The sequence below is a fragment of the Pocillopora damicornis genome, chromosome 9, assembly GCF_964200805.1.
Source record: "Pocillopora damicornis chromosome 9, jaPocDami1.2, whole genome shotgun sequence".
Taxonomy (NCBI): domain Eukaryota; kingdom Metazoa; phylum Cnidaria; class Anthozoa; order Scleractinia; family Pocilloporidae; genus Pocillopora; species Pocillopora damicornis.
The window spans coordinates 10,180,506-10,204,747 of record NC_142678.1 but is presented as its reverse complement, the minus strand read 5'-3'; the positions used below and the strand labels follow the sequence as shown (position 1 = coordinate 10,204,747).

Here is a 24,242-nt window from a genome sequence, read left to right as displayed (position 1 = left end):
TTATGTATGTGCGCCAAGATGGCTGCCGCTTACTGTCGTCGTTGTTGTTTTTTTAAGCTTTTGTGCTTTGTTACCTTGTTCGTTCAGTATCTTGACAAGCACAATTCAATCTGTTCGCCTCCATCTACCTTTAAAGGCCCTTTTAGCGTCAGTCGAAAGCTATTTTCTGCTTCTCGCTGCGGTCAAGACCTTGCTGTTGCAAGACGCTCAACTAAGTTACCGATCACCAAATGGTCAAAGCATGGTTCGACGGTTGCTGCTCTGTCTGAAAGAGGTTTCATCAAGGACCTATCTATTGCAGTGGATGTTGAAATTAACCCGGGTCCGGAAAATTTTAACTACATGCCGACTGCTTCACTTCAAACTTCAAGACCTAGATTTTCTTTCAGTCGACGTAATTTATTTCAACTTCGCTCCTGTTGTCCTAAGGTTAAACTGGATTATTATCTTATTCATCGCTTAAAGTCATTGGGAATTTATAGAGCTAGAGGTCGTAGAGCTGGTGTTAATTCTAGATTTGGATCTCGTCAACAGCATCACAAGATTCCAGTTCGTGTCACTGACCACTGTTTTTTATCAACGACCAAACGCGCACGACTTCGACCCAAGGATACAAATTTGCATTTCATTTCTACTCACTCTTCTTCTTTACCCCGAATAATCCCCAAATGTATGGTCATTAATGCAAGATCACTTGTGAAAGTTGATGCTGCTTCTGCTTTGCATATGGAATTGCACTCAAACAACTGCGATATTTGCATCATCTCCGAGACATGGCTTAAACCAAATTTTCCATCTCATCTCGTTTGTCCGAAGGATTACTCAATTTTGCGAAAGGATAGAACTGACCGGTCAGGCGGTGGTGTTGCTATTGTCTGTAGGAGCGATTGGTTGTTGGAACGATTAGACAGCGTTTTTTATAATGCCTTTGAATGTTTGTGGGCTAAAATTACAACTCCCAACTCAAGCTTTTATGTGGCTGCTGTTTATCATCCTCCAGATCCGCCATATTGTCCTGATGATTTATTGGAACATCTAACAAATAGTTGTGATCATTTATTGACTGGTAATCCTAACAGCAACCTTATAATTTGTGGTGACCTCAATCAGCTAGATTACAATGATTTTCTTACACAACTAAATTTATTCCAGATGGTAAATACACCGACAAGAAAGAACAAAATTTTGGATGTTTTGATTACTAACGTCCCACATTTTTGGAGGAAAGTATCGGTCACTCAAGGACTAGTTCGATCTGACCACTCTGTGGTCCTGGTATATCCCAGAATCCCACTTAAGGCTGAAAGGAAAACTGTGATGTTCAGAGATGTTCGTGATCATCATAAACTGGATATGGATAAACTGTTGAAGTTTCATAACTGGGACAATGTTTATCAATGCGGAGATGTGAATGGAAAACTTAATCTTTTTTGTACCAAGATTAAGTCCATGTTTGATGAGTGTTTTCCGGGTATATCAGTACGTGTGTCTAATAGGGACCCCCCGTTCTTTTCTCCTCTAATCAAACATCTACTGGACCAACGGCGAAAATTGATTCGGCGAAGTAACATGTCAGGAAATTCTGTTTCGATTGAGATCCAAACTCTTCAAGAGAAAATCAACAAGTTGATCAGAGATAATCAAGTTCGAGCAGTTAAAGGGAATTTTGAGAAACATAGTGCAGGATCCAAATCTTGGTGGTCAACAGTCAATTCCCTGACAGGAAGGAAGTCTTACCAACTCGCAAGTAAGCTCAATTATCTCCCCGAGCGAGATCAATAATTTTTTCTGTTCCATTAACACTGATCCCCTTTATAACCCATTGACACTGTCACTATCCCGGAATCAAGCGAGATGCCTGTTTTAACGGTCTCCAGTGTTACCAGGAGTCTACTGAAATTAAAAAGAACTGCCTCTGGTCCAGATGGAATCCCGTACTGGTTTTGGAAAGAGTTTGCGTACGACCTCGCTCCTGTTGTTACCCATATTTTCAACTGTTCTTTGGAAAATCACATTGTGCCTGATCTTTGGAAATTGGCCGACATAACTCCCTTGCCTAAAGAGCCCAACTTTAAAAATTGCACACAGTTGCGGCCTATTTCGCTGACTAATGTAATAATGAGGGTTTTTGAACGTCTTGTATACAGACGAGAATTATCTCAATATATGAAGAACTTCATTAGCTTCGACCAGTTTGCATACCGCAAAGGCCACAATACGACAATGGCCTTAATTAAGTGTCAATATGCTTGGCTGAAATGGCTTGAGTCGGGTTTTGATTGTGTTAGAATCTTCTCTTTTGATTTCAGCAAAGCTTTTGATTCGGTCCCTCATGATATCCTCTGCTCTAAGTTGAAAACACTTGATATAAATCCATACGTGACCAATTGGATTATTAGTTTTTTACAGAACAGGAAACAAAGAGTTGTTGTTGATGCCATTGTCACGGACTATGTAAATATCAATAGAGGTGTCCCTCAGGGGACAGTTTTAGGCCCTATACTATTTTCTATTATGGTCAATGATATTAAGGCCATTCTACCAAATCAGAATTTACTTGTGAAATATGCTGATGATTTAACATTAAGTATTACAGTAAAATCGCTGGCTAATAACGGCAATTTAGCAGCTGAGGAGGTCCGATCGATCGTCGCATGGACATCTGCTAATCGTATGCAACTAAACTTCAAGAAAACGTGGGAGATGCTTCTTAGAGGCAAATCCACTAAGGCCTTACCTGCTCCTCTGGTTTCTATAGAGCGTAAACCATGTCTGAAGTTGTTGGGTGTAACTTTTCAATCTGATCCTTGTAACTGGGATTTACATTTTGATAATATTATATCGAAAGCCAGTAGTCGTCTGTACATCTTACGTGTTTGTAAATTCTATGGACTGCCGCTGGATCGTCTTCATCTTCTCTTTATCAGTCTTATTCTACCTATATTTACATATGCTGTAGAAGTATGGGGCTGCGCGTATTATCATAAGTATCTGAGTCGCATAGACAGGCTGTTCAAGAGAGCTTTTAAGCTTGGCTACTGTAAAGAGCTTTTTTCGATTGAAAATATTATTATTCTAAAAGATAAGAAGTTGTGGGCCAAGATCACCGACAGCGATTTTCCAACAGCTTTAGATGACCTTTTGCCACCAGAGCGAACAATGGATACGCTACGTAAGAGGCGCCATAATTATATTCTCCCGCTTGTCAGAACTGAACGTTTCAAAAGGACCTTTATTAATAGATGTTTGTTCTCTTATTAGTTATTCAGTTAGTAATTTAGTTAGTTTATTAGTTTTATACTTGCTGATTTCATATCATTGTAACTAAACACGTTTGTTGTTTAGAGTGCTTAATAAAGACTTATTATTATTATTATTATTATTATATTACCGACGCGAAATTATGTAACATCTTTTGTCCTGTTACGGAAGTTGAGAAATTGCTTAAAAATTTGACCATTTACAAGTCCCCTGGGCCCGACTACATATCACCTTGCATCCTAAGAGAATGTGCTCAAGTGTTGTCATCTCCACTGACTTTATTTTTTAATACATCCTTCTCCCAAGCTCGACTACGAAGTATATGGAAGTCGGCCCACATCACTCCAGTCCATAAGAAAGGGAGCAAAAATATCATGGAGAACTACCGCCAAATATCACTGACTTGTATTGTTCCGTATAAGTCCCGTGTGGGTCGACTTTTGGTCAGTCCCCAATCTTTTTAATCCAGACTAATTTGCGTATCTAAGGGTGCGTTTCTTTAAAAAAATCCAAATCCGGATTCTTGAATCCAAAAACGGATTTTGCGTTTCTTTAATAAAATCCGAAAATGGATTTTGAATCTATAGAATCCACACTCCGAGTGGATTCATTAGATCAAATCTAAATCCGGATTTTTAGGATTCATGATCCGTGCGTTTCTTTATTGCACGGATACAAAAAGCAGTACGTTTGGCAAGCGGTCGTCTTCTTAAAATCCGCCACATTCCCGCCATTTTGTTGTAAATATTAGCTGCTGCCGGCCATGGCGAATAAACAAGGTGAGTTTTTTGTGTAGTTTCACCGAAATTTTCCGTCCTGTAGGTATTTTTATAAATTTTCCGGATGTTTGATGCGTCTTGGCATCTTTTATTTCTATCTACAGGACAATATTGGACGCACAGTTTATCTGCAGGTGAATATCCAGAATATCAGTGGAACGAAAGCCACGTTCAACCGGGCATTCAACCTTATCTTCCTCAGTTCATGTTTCCACCACCGCAGGCATCACAGTTCAGCCATGAAACAGTCAGATCAGTATCACCTCAGCCTGGTCCAAGTTTTTCTTCTTTGGAAACAGCTGCAGCCACGTTCAGTCAGTCGCGTGAAGGCACCGAAGGCGAATCGAGAGCTCTTGTACGCTGGTCTAGAGCTGATGTGCTGTTGTTAATTTCCTGCTATGTCGAACGCAGAGAACGATTTAAAGATATAAACAAAAAGAACAAGTCCCTGTGGGAAGAAATCAGCGAAGAATTAAAGAAGAACGGAGTGTTCCTTAATGCCAAGGCGTGTGAGACGAAATTGAAAAATCTGAAGAGAAGTTATGTTGCTTGTGTTGATCACAACAAAGTCAGCGGAAATGACCGAAAGAAATGCAACTTCTATGACGAACTTCACGAAATATTTTCGAAAGATGATGCCATCGCTCCAAAAACATTGTGCAGCAACATTGATGGTAAACGGAGCAAAGATGCAGTCAAGAGTGTTAAAAATTCCAGTTCCACATTGAGTTCCACTGGTAGTGACACAGAGGAGCCTGTGGTTACAAAAGCAAAGAAAAAGAAGTTACCAGAGCGGAAGAAAAGAGAAGACCTCGTTGGGCTCTTTAAGGAATTTACACAAGACAGGAAAGAGGAAGAAAAGGAAAAGATTAAAAAGTTTGAAAATATGCACATTGAACGCATGGCACTCATCGGCCGATTTTTGAATGTTTTTGAAAAATCATTGAACAAAGAGTAACCTTGATTCCATAATTTTTTATTGTGTTGCAGAACATGGGATTATTTGACCACAAACATGAACATAGATACAGTAAACCTGAGTTTGTTGTCAGTATTGAGTTATCTAAAAGTTTATTATATCATACATGTTAACAGTATTATTGCAAGTTGTATGTTTTTTTTATCACATACATACAAGGAACTACAACAGCAACATTAGGTGAGAGGGCCTAACTAAACTGGTTTTGATATTATTTATATCCTTTACTTTTTTTAGCCTGATTCTCAGATGCTTCAGATCACTTGTGTCACGCACTTCCTCCTTTCTGTGCGTGACACAAGCAACCTGGACTGTCAGAGTATTAGGCTGTTACATTTGTGTTGAAAGTTTACATTTCAAGCAACACCATAAATGTTTCAGGTAGTATAAAGTGATCCATGTACATGGCTCTACTATTTTCTTATATACTTTTAAAAACAAATAAAATATTGATATTTATAGCAAAAAGACTATTATACAGTATAAACTTTATGAATGACATACACCACCTATGAAAGAAGTGTTCATGAAAACACCGCAGTACAAAAGGTATCAATACATAAACCACTTATAAATGCTAGGTTTATGGGATGAGTCTCATTATCATGTTTCTCTTATCAACTGCTCCTACACCTGGTGGAAAGATGTCATCATCATTGTCATCATTGTCATCATCATCATTAGAGTCATCTAAAAAATCATCGATGTCATCTTCAATAATGCAAATGTTGTGTAAGATGCAAGAGGATACAATAATTTCCGGTATGTCCTCAATTTTGTCAACATCCATCATTGTTTTTAGCTTCCTAAACCTGTTCTTAAAAAGCCCTATGGACCTCTCAACCACCATTCTGGTGGAACTGTGGGCAGAATTGTAACGTCTTTGTTGAGCAGTCAAACGTCCGTTGTCTCGAAATGGGGTCAACAGCCACCTCTTCAAGGGATATGCTGCGTCTCCCAAAATGTGGGAGTTGCCAGGAAAATAATTGTCTGGGTTCACTTCAACTTCTCGGCAGATCGGAGAATTACGAAACACGCGAGCATCGTGTACTGAACCAGGGTAACCACAGAAAACATCGGTTATGAATAAATCCGGGTCACAAATGACTTGTAGTTGGACGGAAAAGAAACCTTTGCGATTTATGTATTGTTCATGATTGTTATGTGGTGCTTTGATTGGTATGTGGGTGCCATCAATAGCCCCCAAAACACCCGGAAAACCCTTTTTCTCTTCAAAGGCCTCCATCATCGCTTGGGCTTTTAGACCAGTTGGAAACTTGATAAACTCATCCATTAAGTTCCTCACTATTGCTTTGCAAACTCGTCTGTAGACTCTGTACGCAGTTGCCCTGCAAACATCAAATCGATCGGCAACAGAGCGTAAACATTCTGGATTCCCAAGAATCCACAGCGTAATAAGGATTTGCTTTCTTAACTCGACCGGTGGTCTTCCTCTATCGCCAGTGTATTGAGGTAAGTCGCCGTGGACCGAAAGCAAATGTTCGAGAACTGTAACTGTATGCCGTGACATGCGGAAGTGACTTCGGAAGTCCTCCGGTATGTAACTAGGTACGGTTATTTCGTAAAAATTCTTTGTGCGAACGTGTTCTTTTCGGACGAGCTGTCCGGCCGCCAAAAGGAATAAAACTGCTTCGTCATCGGCTCCTAAAAGAACCTGTTGTTGTTCAAGGTCATCGGCAAGGACTTCTTCGAACAGTTCAAACATCAAACCAAAACTTTCCGCCATTTTGAAAACTCCCCCCAAAACACGCGAACTGCATGCTGGGGTCGTTACGGCTAATTGAAAAAAAAATCCATTTTCGGATTTTTCGTGTCTTTAAAAATAACGAATCCGCATGATCTCGGATTAAGAATCCAATCTTGGATTTTTTTAAAGAAACGCACCCTAAGTGGTAAATCGACGTTGGCACAATTACTTACATGTTACAATGACTGAGCAAAGGCTAGGAATTGCTCGCAACAAACGGATATCATCTTCTTAGATCTCTCTAAGGCTTTCAACAGCCTGCCACACGAGTGTTTGCTGCTGAAACTACAACGGTATGGGATAGACAGCTCTCTACTAATGTGGATTAGAAATTTTTTGACGAATAGAAGGCAGCGTGTCGTGTTAAGGGGCAATTGTTCAGACTGGTCACCCATGATTTCAGGTGTGCCTCAATGAACAGTACTTGGCCCAATCCTATCTATTATTTATATAAATGATATTTCGGCAAACATTACATCAACCGTGAAAATCTACGCTGATGATACTAAAATCTATCGCGAGATCATGGAGCCTGATAAGGATATACCAGCCTTACAGCTGGACTTGAACAAATTAAGCGATTGGGCTAGCAAGTGGCAGTTGCGCTTTAGTCCTGAAAAATGTGACGCTATGCGTGTAACGCACAGTAGAGACAGATCCAAGCCAAGTTATTCCCTTGGCGCGCAACTGAAATCTGTCGACAGTGCCAAGGACCTAGGGGTCACAATAAACTACGATCTATCTTGGGGTAAACACGTTTCCTACATAGTAAACAAGGCAAACAAAACGATAATCGCTATGCATTTTCCTGCCTCTTTAAGTCGTTAGTAAGACCTATACTCGAATACGCTGTCCCTGTTTGGAGCCCCTACCAAAAAAAAGGATATCGAATCCTTGGAAAAAGTCCAAAGGGCATCTCGGTTGGCATTAAAGCAAAAATGTGGAGAAATGAGCTATGAAGACCGCTGCCGCCTGCTAAATTGGCAAACTTTGGAGAAACGAAGAGAGTTTTTATCTCTGATCCAGTGCTACAAGATGGTTCTGGGAATAGATAGTCTTCCTTTTTCGAACTTTTTTGAACTTACTTAATGTAATCAAGCTAGAGCCAATCACGATTATAAGCTCTACGTAAAAATAGCTATCGTAAATTGCTACAAATTTTATTTTTTTGTACAGATCGTTCATATGTGGAATAATTTGCCCAAAGATATTGTACACGCAGGATCATTGACTTTATTTCGTAACAGACTAAAGATTTACATGAATATTAATTGAGATGATGGTAAATAGTTTTTAATTATCTGTATACAATGTTTTGGTCCTTTTATGCGTGGAATCTTTTGTATAGGGTTAAACTGTAGAATATCCCCTTTCGAGAGATACATTTACAATTTTTCATTTTCCTTCTCTTGAATAAAGTATTGTCATTGTCATTGATATCAAAGCAGACAATGTCGTTATTGTATGTGGTGCCAGTCCTCCTTCATGTACTAGTGACTGTTCTCTTTTGGTAGAATGACCTATGCAGTCGGCCCAAACCTGCAATGTACCTTCCTTTGTGCTTTGGGCAAAAGTACATTTGTAATGATCCTGAGTTTAGGCTGCAATAAAGTCATATAATAGATGAGCTTAAGGTGCAACTAAAGTTTATATTTATTAAAACAAAATCCTGTTGAAACTATTCATTTATTGTTTTTTTTGGCTTGTTTAGTTTATTAAAACTGATAAAGAGTGAAATAAAGATCGAAATAGCAGTCACTGCCCCCAAAGCACTTGAAGCTTTTCGGATGACACATTGTAAATTAGCAGCTGACAAAATGGCACATCCTGTCAGTCAGTGCTTTGGTGGTACTGTAGTCATAGATGTAATGTTTCCCTTTCTTGCTGCCAAGATAGCATTTGATTTGAGGCTTTGGATTTAAGGTCGCCTGGTAAATAAATATTTATGTAAATATGACAGTTTTATAGGGATAAGTTCAAGGAAAAAGTCCCTTAATGATTGGTTCAGCTGCATGCTGAAGAGCAATACCCTGCTGCAAGCAAGGCCAGGGAAGAAACATATTGTGGTTAAAGACAAGCAAGGAGGTTTTAACTTCATTACGGAAACTCTGGAAAAGGAGCTAGTTTCCCAACCTTAAGAACCAAAATGGAGCTCTTGTGTTCATGAGGGCTGACAGAGGTAAAGCTGCTCACCCACTTTTGCTCATTCCCATGCTGTAAACAGGTTATTCCATCCCAAAGTAGTGGAATAATATACATCAGATCTATTTAGAGTGAACTGAGCCTGGATATAGATATCAAGTCTGGTATTTCTTCCGAAGGTGCTACTATGACTAAGTGTCTTAACTCAGTAATGAGTGTGCCATTATTCTTGGATTTCACCCTCTTGACTTTTGCCTTGAGAACGATTGCTATTCTCCATGTTGATGTCCAGGCAAATAGATACAAATGCCCTTGTAGTTAGGTAAAAGTGAGAAAGTAGAAATGGTTCTTTGTGAAGACAAAGAGATTGGATTTTATTGAATAGCATCAGTTATAAAGGAGCGAGTCTGCCTTTGAAGAAGAATTGACAATAGAGAGGATAGAAAAGTGGACACAAGTGATAACTCGCTGTGGCATGAAGGCTAGAGAGATTTGTTTAGAAGGACTGCGAACTATTTCTAACCCCGAGGTTAAAAACAACCCGCCATGTTGTTTTCTCGCACTAGTGTAGCCTGTTATTTCATTAAATTGAATGAGTTAAATTTATGAAGAATTGCTTTGTTTTGAACCCCAAACTCATTCGGAAGAACAACATTCTCATAATGAACAAGTATTCAGCAAGCATTTTGTCTTGGGAAAGCCATTTCCTTACTGGCACAAGCACAATGTAGGTTGGGTGCCAAATTTAGGGCTTAGAAGGAAAACTTCTGAATGTAAGATATACTATGAACTGAAAGCCAAGAGGAAGGAGAGGGCCAAGATAAGAGAGAAACACGCCTTCGAGCAACAGTAACATGGATTGGCAGAGCAGTGTCCAAAGCTAACTGAAAGTAGTCTTTCTGTGGCCCAGATTGACTTCACTCAGCCAAATACCTCCACAGAAGAGGAACAAAACGGGACACAGGGGAAACCAAGATGCCTCTCCTGGTAATCTTATGGCATGTGACACGGCAATCATCCATTCGTATTGTAACAGTTCATAAAAAACAAACTTGTGAAATTTACAGGCTAACTTCATGAGTTTGAAATGTACTGAGGCAGTCTTACTTTCTACTTCAGAAGCTTGTGGACAGTCAATCAGTACAAGGGACCATTAGCAGCTGGCTACATGAATGAAGACATCGCTTAAAAAATGAATTTTACTTTTTTGGAATGGAAACAGAAACAGATTATTTTCTTTTGGGGTTTCTGTTCACAGACCATGCAAATTTTGGTGATTTGAAGCTGTTCTTTTCAGAGGACGGCTATGAAATGTATAAAGTCTTACAAGGCACGTGCTGAGCTTTTACTCTGCCCATCACAGCTTTTGTTTTGCCACGTCCTGGTTTCCGTCACCGTCGTGTTTTTAGAACATTAGGAAAAGCTCAACATTATTAAACCAGTGGCTATTAAACTGATCAACAGATGTATTTCAATCAAAAAGTTGCTCCTCTGTAGCCAGCTGTAAGCCACATTCTTACATCAATGAATACTGCACAAACCAGCTACAAATCATGAACAACGCAAATATAGGTACAATGAAGTGAAGATCAACTCATCCAAAGGGTCAGGACTTTAGATGTCACCAGATAGATCAGAGGTAAGACTCTTTTCTTAAAAGAATTAGACAACTTTAAGTGGAAGTAGATGGAGAAGAGTTTAGAACTGTAAAGGAGTGTAACCTAACAGGAGCATTAAACCTCTTTACACTTGCTTGATTTCAATTAAAGTCAGTTCTTGAATGAGTGAAGTTTTTTTAACCTATTAAGTATACTAGAATCATAAGTGTGTATTACTTTATTTCTGCATTCAGAAATTTCCATTTCGACGTTGACACATCTTTTAATATAATTGGGACCATTTCTTTAGTCCTCATCAGATTTCAAAGTAAAGACAACAACTATTTTGCTAACTTCAACTTAATTTCTCCATGCCTCACGAATTAAACTTGCTGTCTCTGATGCAAGGCCCAATGCAACATTAACAAATAAAGACAAAATGCTCTTAGCGTGCTGTTTTCCTGCACACACCAAAGGTGTCTACAGAATCCTTTCAAGTATTAAGGCCTTCATAGATGACATGTATCTTGACCAAAATAACGTCTTAAAAAAACATTTCAGATATAAAAAGACAATTTAAAGCTCATCATCTCCAGCAATTAGAATATCACTCTAAATCCCATGACATAAAAGAAGTGGCTGACCTTGGAAAGCTACAAATAACAGGAATACGCTTACAGTCTTGTTTGGGATGCGGGGCAGGCTTCGTTGAATCATGTTTGTGTGTTGGTAGTGTGCTAGTTTACCTTGTGGCTTGGACAAAGGTGATTGCTCTCCTGTACTGAAACGAAGGGCCCTTGGATACATCTCAGTCTAGCAAACAAGGTTAAATACTCTCGTGTCTGCAGTATTAACCTTGAATCTGCAAAGAAAATGAAAGCTGTCTTCAATGAAACAAAAGAGAATCTGGATGAGGGACTTCAGCTTCCTGAGAACTTGGAAGTCTTCACTGAAAGCCATGCTCAGAAGCCGCAGTTACAAATGGGAAACTTTTATTCTCACCCCACCAAACTCAAACAAAGCCTGTTTTGCTGAGCATGGTACCCCTGTATGCCGACCAATTACATGTTGCACAGTCACAAAATCGCAATCTGGATTGTATCAATCCCACACTACACCCACTTTTCTAGAGATAAAATGTTTACCAAAGACCCCATCGTGATCCAAAATTTTGTCTGAGGTATTTCCTACTGATCGCAGAAATTCATTTGTTTTGCCTCTCCTCTGAAAGTTTCCATATTTCTTCTCCTTGACTAGTATTTGAAGGTACTTTTTCCACAGTAATTCCTTTATCACCACAACTTCTGGTCTCATAGTCAGAAATCACACATAAAAACCTTTTTTTCCCCTTACATCAACGCAACTCATCCAACTGAAGAGGGCCAAGGTTCTAATGAATAATGTATGCTTGTTTCAAGTTGTATGTATACCTTCTGCTTCTTAAGCAACCAAAGTCCATTTAACATATGAAAAAGGCTATGAGGAATCTAAAAACAGTGGAGTAAAAATGAACAGACAATCAACACCTGCTCAACCAAGCAAGTAGATCTCAAGGAAATCGTTACAACTGCGAGAAGCCAAATCACATCACCTACCACTGCTGCTCAGGGCCACTGGGTCAGAATAAGTTTATAAAAGAATAAGAGCTGTACAAAGGTGCCTCACTATGGTAGTTAAGCGAGGTGGAGTTTCTATACAAGTCTCCTGGTCTCCAGATCTGAAGTATTAAGTTCAAATATCCACTCCATTTTTGCATGAGTCAACCAACTGCACACCGTCAGAGGGGGAAACACGAGGGGATACCTTCTCTCACTGCTGTTGAGGTCAACCTCTACTAAAAAGTTTTGTGTGTTGCGAAAGATCTCTGCATTATTCACAGATGTGTACATAATATTTACTTCGCTCCGTGTTCTTTGCTGGAGTAAAATTGGAGGATATTACCTCCCATATTAAGTTATTTGCTGATGACGCCTTGTTGTATGGTCTGGTACACAATTCCGACGATGCAATGAGTCTCCAATCTGATCTGGACAAATTAGTTGAATGAGCAAAGATGTGGCAAATGGCCTTCAATCCATCAAAGTGTTACGTTCTACGCGTTTGCAGAACCAAGTGTCCTTTTATACACCCATACACTATGCTTAGCCATACCTTACAGGCTGTAGACCACTATTTTTACCTCAGGGTTTCTCTATCAGGGGACGTAGGAAAGTGCTTTAGTTATTAGTTAGGACCTTGCGAATATATCTGTTATGGATATTGCAAGATGATATATGTAAATGTTAATATGCCTCTGAACTGTAGTTTGTTCAAGCATTTTCGGTTTTCAGATGACTTTTCGTCTTTGACATTGTTTCTTCCTATAGCTTGACTGTCATTCTTTTTATAAATATGATGTTCCCCACATACAAACAAATCACCACGAGCGATGTGAAATGAAACTGTTTGCATTTAGATGTGTAAACACCGAGGTGAGCGCCAATTGAGAGGTTTAGTTAAGTATTTCCTACCTTAAAAAAATCAAACTGCTAGAAATCGGCAACCTTAACTTGTAAGCCAGTTTTTTCTGTTACTATTCTTGTAATGTATTAGTTAACACCTATTGTTTTTCTTTAATTCTTACTCTTATTTTGTTATATAATTTTATGTAACCTTTTTCTTAATTGATTATTTTTTTCGACACATTCTAAAATGATTTGATGATCAATAGAGAATATACTTCTGATCAAACGCAACCACACTTCACTAATATAAACAACTTTTGTTTTGTCAGTGCCACACGACAGGAGTAGAGAGTATATAAATTTTCATCAACTTATTTATACCTTACAGGCAAAACCATAGGTAAAACTTTTAAGTTTCTCACCATGTCAATAAACTTTGGGGAGAGCAGAAAATGTTTTTTCATGCACTCACAGGCACTTAAGAAATTGGTGGTTGGTAATTGTGCAAATATAATGTTTTAACAATAGTTTGATCACACAAGCATTGTGATGGCCTGTATATTTCATTGCTTCAATCAAGATTCTACCGTCAAAAACTGGACAGTGGCATAGGACAAAATACATTATTCGATGATGATGTATTACTACACATCTCAAATAACTCCCTATAGTTGAAAATTCTTTGCTTGATTGGCAAGCATTGCCATCAGCTATGAATAATGATGAGGATCTTCACAACTTTATCAGGGTAATAAAAGCTGGAATTACCCTAAGAAAGAAAAAAGTTGTGGTTATTCATCGTGGTGAATAACAATAAAAGCTAAGTTTTTCGTTTGTCTCACGATGTAGTCACGTGTGATGTAGATCGCGACGTTTCGACTGCATACCGCTAGTCTTCTTCAGATGATGAGGTCGACTGTTCATGCGTGATCTTATGGTGCTCTGCTGTGATTAGTTGTTTTTCAACAGCTCTGATTGGTGCATTTCAATCCTTGCTGTTCACTCAGTGATTTGCTCCCTCAGCGGTCCGCTGTCGCACGGCTCTCCTGTTGTTGTGTTTCTTGATCGTGGGCATCCACGCTTCTGGAATTTCTATTCCCTTATCCCTGTTGATGTTTTTAGGGTGAAGCCTTATATGAATTGCCTCTTTCACCCTGTGCGTGTAGCAATAAGGGTCACGATCAATAAACTTTACTTCATTCCAGAGTGGCTTGTGTCCGGTGTTGTGGGCATGCTCTGAAACGGCGGAGGTCTCGGTACGGGCGAGTCGAATGTCTCGATCATGCTCCTTAATTCTGTCTTGCATAGGTCTTGCATAGGTCTTCCAGTCTCTCCGATGTACACCTTGTCGCCTTCGCATGGAATCCTTTAAACTACGCCATCTTGTTTAGACGGGTCGACAGCTTCTTTTGGTCGTACTAACTGAGATCTTAGTGTAGTCTCCGACTTGAAATCAGTGCATACACCTTGTTGTTGTAGGCAACGGCGAAGCTGTTCGGACAGACCTTTGACAAAAGGTGAAACTGCAGTAGCTTTGAACTCATCGGCGTATTCGGCACTGTTGTTTGGTTTTCCGGTCCTGGTAAGTTTCTGCAAGAAAGAATAAGGCTAACCATTAGAAACCAGAACAGACGACAGATGTTTTTTCTCCTCGGAGATGACAGAGGGTTTTGTTACGAGACCTTTGGCGCGCTCGTAAAGGCACTTAACAATACCGCGTTTTACTGATTGAGGGTGCTGTGAATCATGCACTAAGTATTAATCAGTGTGCGTGGGCTTCCTGTATACGCTGGTAGTGAGGCGGCTGTCAGGTTCTCTTAAAACTGCGGTGTCTAGAAAGGCAAGTTTGCTGTCTTTTTCTGTCTCAATGGTGAAGCAGATAGAAGGCTGCTGGTTGTTTAAATGCTGTAAGAAGTCATCGACGTTTTCGCGATCCAGGATGGTAAAGGTATCGCACACGCAGCGTTTCCAGATCCTAGGCTCGTAGGATAATGGAATTATCGCCTGTTCTTCGAAACTCTCTATGTATAGGTTAGCAATGACAGCGGAAACTGGACTCCCCATGGCGGTGGCATCTTTTTGCTCATAAATCGATCTGTTATACTGGAAGTATGTGGATCTCAATACGAAGGTCGAAGGGTCAGCGATTTGTGCATGCAGGCATTAGCGTGGTGCGGTCTGCAAGGCTTGGGTCGTTCTTGAGTTTGGTAAACAGCGATTCTATGTCGAAAGATACCATGATCTCGTTGTCTAAGATCGTCTCATTGCTGACGGTGGACACGAAGTGGGCTGAATTTGTCACTGTGTACTTTGACTTTCCTGTATAAGAGACAAGATGTTGGAATGCCCACAATCAAGAAACACAACAACAGGAGAGCTGTGCGACAGCAGACTGCTGAGGGAGCAAACCACTGAGTGAACAGCAAGGATCGAAGTGCACCAATGAGAGCTGTTGAAAAACAACTAATTACAGCAGAGCATCATGCTTTATAACATCACACATGACCAGTCGACCTCATCGCCTGAAGAAGACTAGCAGTATGCAGTCAAAACCTCGCGATCTACATCACACGAGACTACATTGTGAGACAAACGAAAAACTTAGCTTTTATTGCTATTCACCACAATGAATAACCACAACTTTTTCTTTCTTAGGGTAATTCCACTAATGTAATAAGACAATCACACATATATAGCCATGGTCTCCACACATGAAGAAATGGGCAAGGGAAAAATACCTTCAAAATCACAACCTCGCGATCTACATCACACGAGACTACATTGTGAGACAAACGAAAAACTTAGCTTTTATTATTATTCAACACAATGAATAACCACAACTTTTTCTTTCTTAGGGTAATTCCACTAATGTAATAAGACAATCACACATATGTACCCATGGTCTCCAGACATCAAGAAATGGGCAAGGGAAAAATACCTTCAAAATCACAACATAGGGAAAATTGAATGAAAGATTTGTCTAGAGTGTTATGATTCAGACTTAGAGAAGATTACAGAATGGGTAAAAGTGAACAATAACTCCCACGTTGAGCTGTCGGTAACCTGTTGGCCAACCTTTGGCCGACAGGATACTGACTCATTACCAACACATTACCGACAGCCGGTCAACAGTGTTAACCAGACTGTATGTACCAATTTTTGTATTTACCTACTTCCTAACTTGTTCTTTTACACTAAATAGGCTTGTTTGCTTGGTAGCAAAAAGGAAGTTTTTCAATCGCCTTATAATGCATTGCGAAACCATAGTTTACAATACTTCATGTATGTCTGATTAAGCTTTTTTTTTCTTGTAACAGGTTGCGATCATCGTCCTTTTTGGCGTATTGTGACAATTAAAATATTAAAGTATACCTTTTTTGGCGTTTTATTAGACTTCATTTTATTTTATTTATAAAAGACATGAACATGTTGGTCATTGACTTTTATTTTATTTTGTGGCTCTTAGAGGAGCCGTTTGTTTAGGCCTGAACTAAACATGTAATTGAGTCTGTCTCCCTGGTTTGCCTCTGGATGAAGTTTACTTCAGTTGAACTCGTCAAGGTAACCTGGTAGTTTGGCTCTCATGGTCCCATTCATCGCCTTCAGCTTCCTTTTCACTTGACTACAGAGTCTCTGCATGTGGTTGGCGAGAGCTTGTCAGAAATGATCACGGTGCCAGGTTCATTGAACTCGTGCAGTACTCGGGTTACCAAGGTCTCTTGTTGGTGATCTGGAACACGAAAAAGTAGACTTTGCCCAGTATCTCGCACTACCATTCCAAATACCCACTGGCCCTCAGAAACGTGTCCACAGTTGTACTTTCGCTTGTTGCCAAACATTACCTCATCAATTTCCACTTTTTTCCCTCGGCCACCCAGCATGAAGTTACCGTTTAAGATCTTCATGGAGTAGATATTGCAGATTTTGTCTGCTGCAGTAGCAACAAAAGAAAGTGCAATTGCCATCTCGGCCTCCTGTGCAAAAGAAACGGACCATTCAGAAATCCCGCCACACACCATCGCAGAGCGATGAGCCAGAGCCAGACAACAGGAAGCTGTATTTTACGCTTGTCCGACGCCATAAACGAGTCGGAAAGGCTTTCCAGGCACGCCAAACACCATGAGGAATATCGAGAAATCGAAGAGTTGAACAACGATGCCCAGGAACTAGTTGACCTTGTCAAAACTAAGGAGAAAGTCATTGAAGAGCTCAAAAACTCCCTGGTTGAGGCAAGAAACTGCGTTTCAGCCATGGAGGAGGAAATCTGTAGCTAACAAGCAAATAAGGATGAAGCAGTAGATGAGGAACGTGGGGAGCACACAACCCATTGGGTCAGCACTCACAACCTTGACAACATCCATGAATGGTACACCAAAGTACTGGCACGGCCAGCAAGATGCCCCCACAGCACCATCCGTGATTTTGTTGCAATTGCGAAGTTAAAGATGGTCGAAGGGAGCACGAGCATGTCACCCGCAAACACACTGGTTCAGTCAAGCAGTTGGAGTTGGTATGTCACAGACATCTGCAATGGTATTTACCAATGCTGAATACCATGCTGAGGGAGGGCAGATTACCTCCACTGACCTTTAATCCAAGGATCTATGAGTAGGGATGTAATCCAGCTCAAAAATAAAAAAACGGCTCCTTTAGGAGCTACCAACTTTACAAAAGTTAATGAACCAACAGAGTAAACTTCGAAACAAATAAAAACTTTATTCACGGGGTTTTGCAGGCAGGACATCAAAATTTTATTTAGGGGATTGGAAACTAGGAAAAAGGTTTCAATATGGTGGACAAATGAAATTGAACCAATATGGGCATGTTTCGCCAGCCAACGCAAGCAAGGTAGGCAATATCCATACTAATTATCTCTTTGCAATTAATTTTTCCCGTTCCGACATAGTTGTTGAGGCAATAAATAAGTAAGTGTTTGTAATAATTTCAGCACACGACTAACCAACACATTGCTGACAGGTCACCGACAGGTTACCAACAGACGGCTGACTGTTGGCCAACTGTCGGCCAACACTTTAGTCTACAAAATAACGAAAACTGTCAGTCATCTGTTGGCCAACTGTTGGCCGACGGTGAACCAACAGTTGGCTGACGGTCGGCCAACTGTTGGCCGACAGTTGGTCAAACATCGGCCAACAGTTGGCTGACAGATGCCCAACAGAATCTTTTGGGAACTGTTCTTCACTTTTACCGCAAAATGAAGAAAGGCATTTCACCATGTTTTCAATTGCTACTGTTTTCAGAACAGTGGATTCCAACTTTAAAGCATTTTGTGCAAACAATGTGTACTTATTGTTCTATAAAATCGCTCACCACACTGGTGACAGGTCTTTCAGTGGGGCTGCCTTGAAATTCTGGAATGCCCTACCAGAGAGTATATAAAACACCACTGACATTCATCAATTAAAAAAAGTAATAAAGTCTTGCTTATTTAAATAGGCGTCTTTAGCATGAAAGTTGTGATTTCTTGTTTTAATTTTTAAATTCGATTATTAATTTATTATATCATTGTTATTGTTATTCAATTTTTGTCTTATTTTTAGTTTTATGTGTATTATTTTTAACTTGTATATAGATATATACTAGGGTGGTTTTGCAAGAGGACGGGAACGTCATTTCAGAAAGGCACACGCATTAAAAATGTCGATAAGAAACTGGATCGAGAACGCCGTCACGTTGTGTTGAAAAGTAGGGACTTTAAGAACCGAGGACGCGGTGGGTCGGAGACGCGACCAGAAGTGATTTTTCTAATTTCAGATGAAGGGCACATACGCGTGGCATATTCTCCCGCTCTCGAGAATGCGGCCTGAAGAGATTTGGCGTCGTTTGGAAAACGTGAGTAATTAGCCTTGTTATTTAAAGAAAAACACTATAATTAACCGTCTATCACAACTATTCTGTTAATTGGAATTTAAAATTTATTGCCTCTTCATGGGTTAGGCATCATTTTTTAAACTAGAAGGACAAAATTGAATGGTTTAAAACATTTTCTTCCCTCAAGGTGAGCAAGCTCATGGTAAAGAGAATGGCGTCGAGCAGATCTTCAAAGTAAATCATCTAATTATCCTTCAAATATTTCCCAAATCTCATTTTCCTTCACGATTAAAGGAAATTATTACTACATTCATGCGGCTATTTTCATGCATGATACAATTTAGTTATCAGGCGTCTTATCATTCTACTTGGTCTTTGTTTTGTTTTGATTAATCCAAAGAGCTTCGATGTGAAATATCAGAATAAAACTTTATCGGTTGATTCATCAACAGACGATCGATTTTAGCTTGATAAATAATTTATCTAAGACTATTCTGTTTATCAGTTGAGTCTCTACTAGATCCAGGCTTGATAATTCATGATGATCTGAAATTGAATTTCCTGATATTGAGTGTGATTAAAACTCAACTAGGCAAAGCCTATTAAAGCTAATTTTCAAAAATCACCCACTATCCTGGCTATTAGAGGAAACATTAGTTTAATTAGTTCTTTACCTTGACTACTGTCATAAAGCGTAGCATTTCAAAAGGTAAGACTTTGGCATTTCTGCCATTGTGTTATTTCCATCTTTTATTTCTTTGAAATTGTTATTAACGAGCTAAGTTTTACATAATACTCTGAACTGAAACAAACCAAGAAAAATCAGAACTAAAAAGAGATTTTATTTGAGGTTAGATGTTGTTGCCCATCTCATAGGACGTTTTGATAATGTGAATCTTCAGTCAGGCTTTGAATGTATTATTCCACTGCTGTTAATCCTGAAAGTGTAAAGTTATGGGTGAGGTCTCTTTCACTCAGCAAGGCCACTCTTTAGATTTGTGAGCTTTAAATGTCATTAAAGTAAAATCTCACTTTTTTGAACAAGCATAAAAATTAGCTTTGAGATTAACAGCATTTAGTTTCAATTCAAAAGAAAGGGTTTTTTTGGAGTGAATTTTATTCTAATATTCTCTTTGTTTTTGTCGTCACATAGCAATGTAATGTACTGGACTGAACAGCACAATATTATACTGTGCAGAGAAGTAGTGTTTGAAAATCCCTACGTATACAAAAAGGGGTCTCCCCAGCGCAGTGAAGCTTTGAAGAAAATTGTAGATGTTCTAAACAAATGTGATTCCCCACAATTTAATGTTGACCACAGAGCCATCTGGGACCACATCAATGCCTTGGTAAACAAGTACAAGAAAAAAATTGGAGTTGAAGAAAGAGCATCAGGAATATCCCCAAATGAGCCAAGTGAATTAGATGACCTAATACAGAAAATTATTGCACTTGAAGAGAGTTCTCCCACAGATACATGAGGTAGGGATAAAGCTGACAAGGGTAAAGCAGAAGATGCATGAATGAAAGCTATGGAAAGGCTTTCCCAAAGGAAAAAAAGGGCTTTAGAGGGAGCCGAAGAGGGTGAGGACAAACCAAAACGAACAACAGGAAAAACTGGAGATGCCATGGAGTCTCTAAAGGAAAGAGCACAGAGCTGTGCAGAAATTAGGAAGGGAACTTGAGCTGGAAAACGGAAGACAGGAACAACAACTTCAAGTGCAACAACAACAGGCTGATATGCTGAAGCTAATGCACCAGCAACAACAGTGGCAGTTCCAGCGGCAACAACTGCAAAATCAACAGCAACAAATGCTCATAATGCAGCAGGTCATGGGCATCATGAGTAAAATGCTTAACAAGTAGACATTAAATTCTTATTTGTTGATGTTTACATGTTTAAGATTTACATTTTCACAAAATGTTGTACTCAAAGTATTATTTGCCACTCCTTTGTTTAGATCTGCCTGTCGTAACATTCCCACAAAAAACTGTTCAATCAGGACTTATGCAAGATTTTATGCAAACTTAAGCATTAACAGGTGTTTTTGTTGCAGTATTTTAGCTAAAGTAATCTATTAGTGGTGGTGGGTCAAGACCGAAGTGGTCAGCAGTTGTATTGCGGTGAAGACATGTTAAAGCATTCTGCAAAAGTGCACAAATAATGTATATTTTTCCAAAATGGCTAAGGCCAATTTTGAGATTTTTTGTCGTCGAGAAACTTGAAATAATTCATAAGGTCTCCAAACAACCATTCCACACTTGTACGTACAGAACTCATAGATGCATTAAACTCTTCCATTTGTCTTGTTAACACCCCATATCTGAAGGGGCACTACTGATGGGTACGTAGAGGATATGCCAGATCCCCGTAGATACACATCTCCTGTCCAGCAGGGGAAAAGGCAAACTGTGCCAGGTAAACATAGAGGCCAGATGTGTCCAGCATTCTTGCATCATGCATTCATCCCTCCGCACAAGAGCAAAAAAAATAATTTCTGAGACACAATCAGTTACACATTGGTTGGCTGACAAACTGTTACCTATGTAGACCATTGATTAGCTTAGTAAATGAGTAGGCCAAAAACAACATAGGATTGGCTGGCTATTATTCTTGCAGCCCAGGTACTTATGGCCTATAAGTCAGAATTTAGAATTTATTGGTCTGTGGTGACAGGAAAACCAGTTCCTCTAATAACGATTAGGAGTGGAAGCTACTGAAAATACCTCTGATTTGAGAGACCTTGAGGAAGTCATCAAGAAACGTCAGCTTAACATTGTGAGAAAAGAAATCAATCTAACTTTTAAGTTCACATAAGTGATAAAAATGTCTATCCAAGTGAAAACAGCTACGGCACTATCCCACTATAAAAGATGAATGAATATACTGTTACCTACTGGTCCAAACAGATTGCCAGTCAGTTCATTTGGTAGGGCCAAGGATTGAAATTTAAGAGCGTGAACACGCTAGTGGCCATTATAAACAGCTCTCTGATTGACTCCTGGTTTTGATATGGGACGAACCGTTCCATCAACAAAGCCGAAACAGTTGTCCAAGGCGGCACCTTTGTCATGAATTGCTACAGAGTAAGTTTGCAGTAGATTAGGAGGCATAATGAAATGATTCCATTCGGTAATCCTGTGGCCATGAGCATTGTACATCCATTCAGTAACTTCATTGCTAATCATGCTGAGCTCGGGTACTGATCGACCAAAAGTAGAAATCATATCAGAAAACCTACATGGATAGCCAAAACGCTTTAGTATAACACAAAGTCTTTCTGTTGAATCACAAACGGTACCATTCGGGCATGTGAAGGTATCAGGCATCTGTAAAACATTCACCAACGATGGGATGTCACTCTTTTCAAATCTGAAGTCTGCCTTACACTCTGCGGGGTCTTTGTTTTCGAGGGAAAATTTTTCATAATCCAGTGGCGAAACGGAAGGTTTTGGGGAGTGAATTCTTCATACAGCATGGCAAATTCATCATCTATTAGCTTTTCTTCTAGAGAAAGGAGCCAAGCTTCCTGTAAAGTCTTATATGAGTTTTGAGTCATTCTTGTAGGGAAAGGTGAAAAGTGTTTTCACTGTTTTCCAGACCATAACTACTAGTCTAAATGATCGCGTTGTTGATCTTAACTACATATTTCCCGCGCTTAGAACGCAGTGCTCGCTTCAGCCCCACTCTCGGTCCTCACGTTTTCCAGACCACCACGTTCAAGGTTCTTAAAGTCCTTAGTGATTTAGCAGTCGTTGCAATGAGAATCATCACCCCGGCTTTCTAAAGATCATCACCACCTTTGAATTTTCGGTTTTATAGACCACTCTAAGGACAACGAAATTACCTTCTTTGAGAGTTATGTAACAAGCGCAAACAGAGGATAGTTATAGATACGGCAAGTAAGTTGTTAACTATGAACCCACATGGGCGATTAAACTTTGAAACTAGTCCATTTCAGTTTCGTCTCGAGTCTGCTGATTCATCTATCAAATTTGAAAGGCCACCAGATAGTTTTTTTTTTCTATGACTTGTGTCGCTGTCATTTCGTTTCGTGTTACTATATTTCAGCACTATTCGTTTTTCTTCATAAGTTCTGAAATGACGTTCCCGTCCTCTTGCTAAATCACTCTAATGATATTGTAATGCGCAAGTGAAAATTTTAATTGATATTTGTGCAATAGAACTTTAATAAATTATTATTATTCTTTGACAACTCCTATCAGATGAACTTCAAATGTTAATGTTGGTCTTTTAGTCCAAAATTCAATAAATTTACATGCGCCAAAGGATGCTTTTTAAGTACTGAATTCCATACATTACGAGAAGCAGTCGAAATGTAAACTAATATTTCTGTAGTTTGTATAATAAGGACATATTGAAAACTGGAAGGGATCCACCTAAGCAGATCTTTGTGCTATAGATGCAAAACCTTTAAATTATTGTGTTAATACACATTTACCGTTCGAATGTCTAGAATGTTAAGCAGATGGAAGGCGCTATTTCTTTGGTTATGCAATGTACCAATAACAGTGGGGCAAAACTACCCTATGTTTGTTCTAAAGTGAGGAATCAATATTAGGGACCTCAAGCAAGGACAACGAGGAAGACGACGACGACGAATCGGAAGTAATTTTCCATTATCCAAGGGTAGTGCGCATGTCACGACGCCACTCCACTGTCCACCACTCGTTGTCCACTGGAAGTTCACAACGTGAAATCGTGTATTTCTATGTCGACTAGTTAACGTGAATATTCATTGGGCTATTTTTTCTCCGTTTGAAAGTTTTCGTCCCCAGAAAACCGAAAAGATTTAGGAATATGCTATCTAAATTAGATAGAAATATTTTTTTAATCATATTTTTCGCCGTAACATTTTGTAAATCGCTTTATTTTTGTTTCTTTTTGTAGGCACTTCTTTAAGAATGGCGGCTGAAACTGGGTAGGTTTCAAGAGTTGTAATAAATTTGTTAAGGCGACGATTACCGCGAAGCTTAGAGTATTTAGTGAACTGAAAATTTTCTAGCTATATCTGTTCGTGAAAAAAACTTGCTTTATGACTCTCCATTAATGCCTGAATCCCCAGTTTGCAAATGAAAACATAGCTGTTTTGAATGCACTCTTACGCGGGAAATTGCCGAGCGGACAGGCGATAAGTGAAAGACTGCTTAAAGTAAGGTGGACTTTCAAGTCCTCATACAATTTGTTAGGGAGGTTAAGTTAATCTGTATCACAAAAAGAGAGGGCAGCTGTGGCTATCATGGTCATAATTAGTCCGCGAAATCGTTTCATATTCTTCAAAATTCCATACATTACGAGAAGCAGTCGAAATGTAAACTAATATTTCTGTAGTTTGTATAATAAGGACATCGCAAGTGTCCCAGCTTCTCATACCCAGAATTCGCAACATTTGTGCGCAATTTTAAAATTTGAAGCAG

The 24,242-nt window shown here is 39.3% G+C and overlaps 1 protein-coding gene across 1 annotated transcript; it reads left to right on the top strand.

The window, feature by feature from the left end:
* The first annotated feature begins 3,746 nt into the window (after positions 1 to 3,746).
* Positions 3,747 to 5,487, top strand: LOC149040048 (uncharacterized). Its single transcript, XM_089181890.1, has 2 exons — positions 3,747 to 4,040; positions 4,145 to 5,487. Exons 1-2 carry the CDS (start codon positions 4,025 to 4,027, stop codon positions 4,996 to 4,998), a joined length of 870 nt encoding a protein of 289 aa, XP_089038016.1. The 5' UTR covers positions 3,747 to 4,024; the 3' UTR covers positions 4,999 to 5,487.
* The last annotated feature ends 18,755 nt before the right edge of the window (positions 5,488 to 24,242 follow it).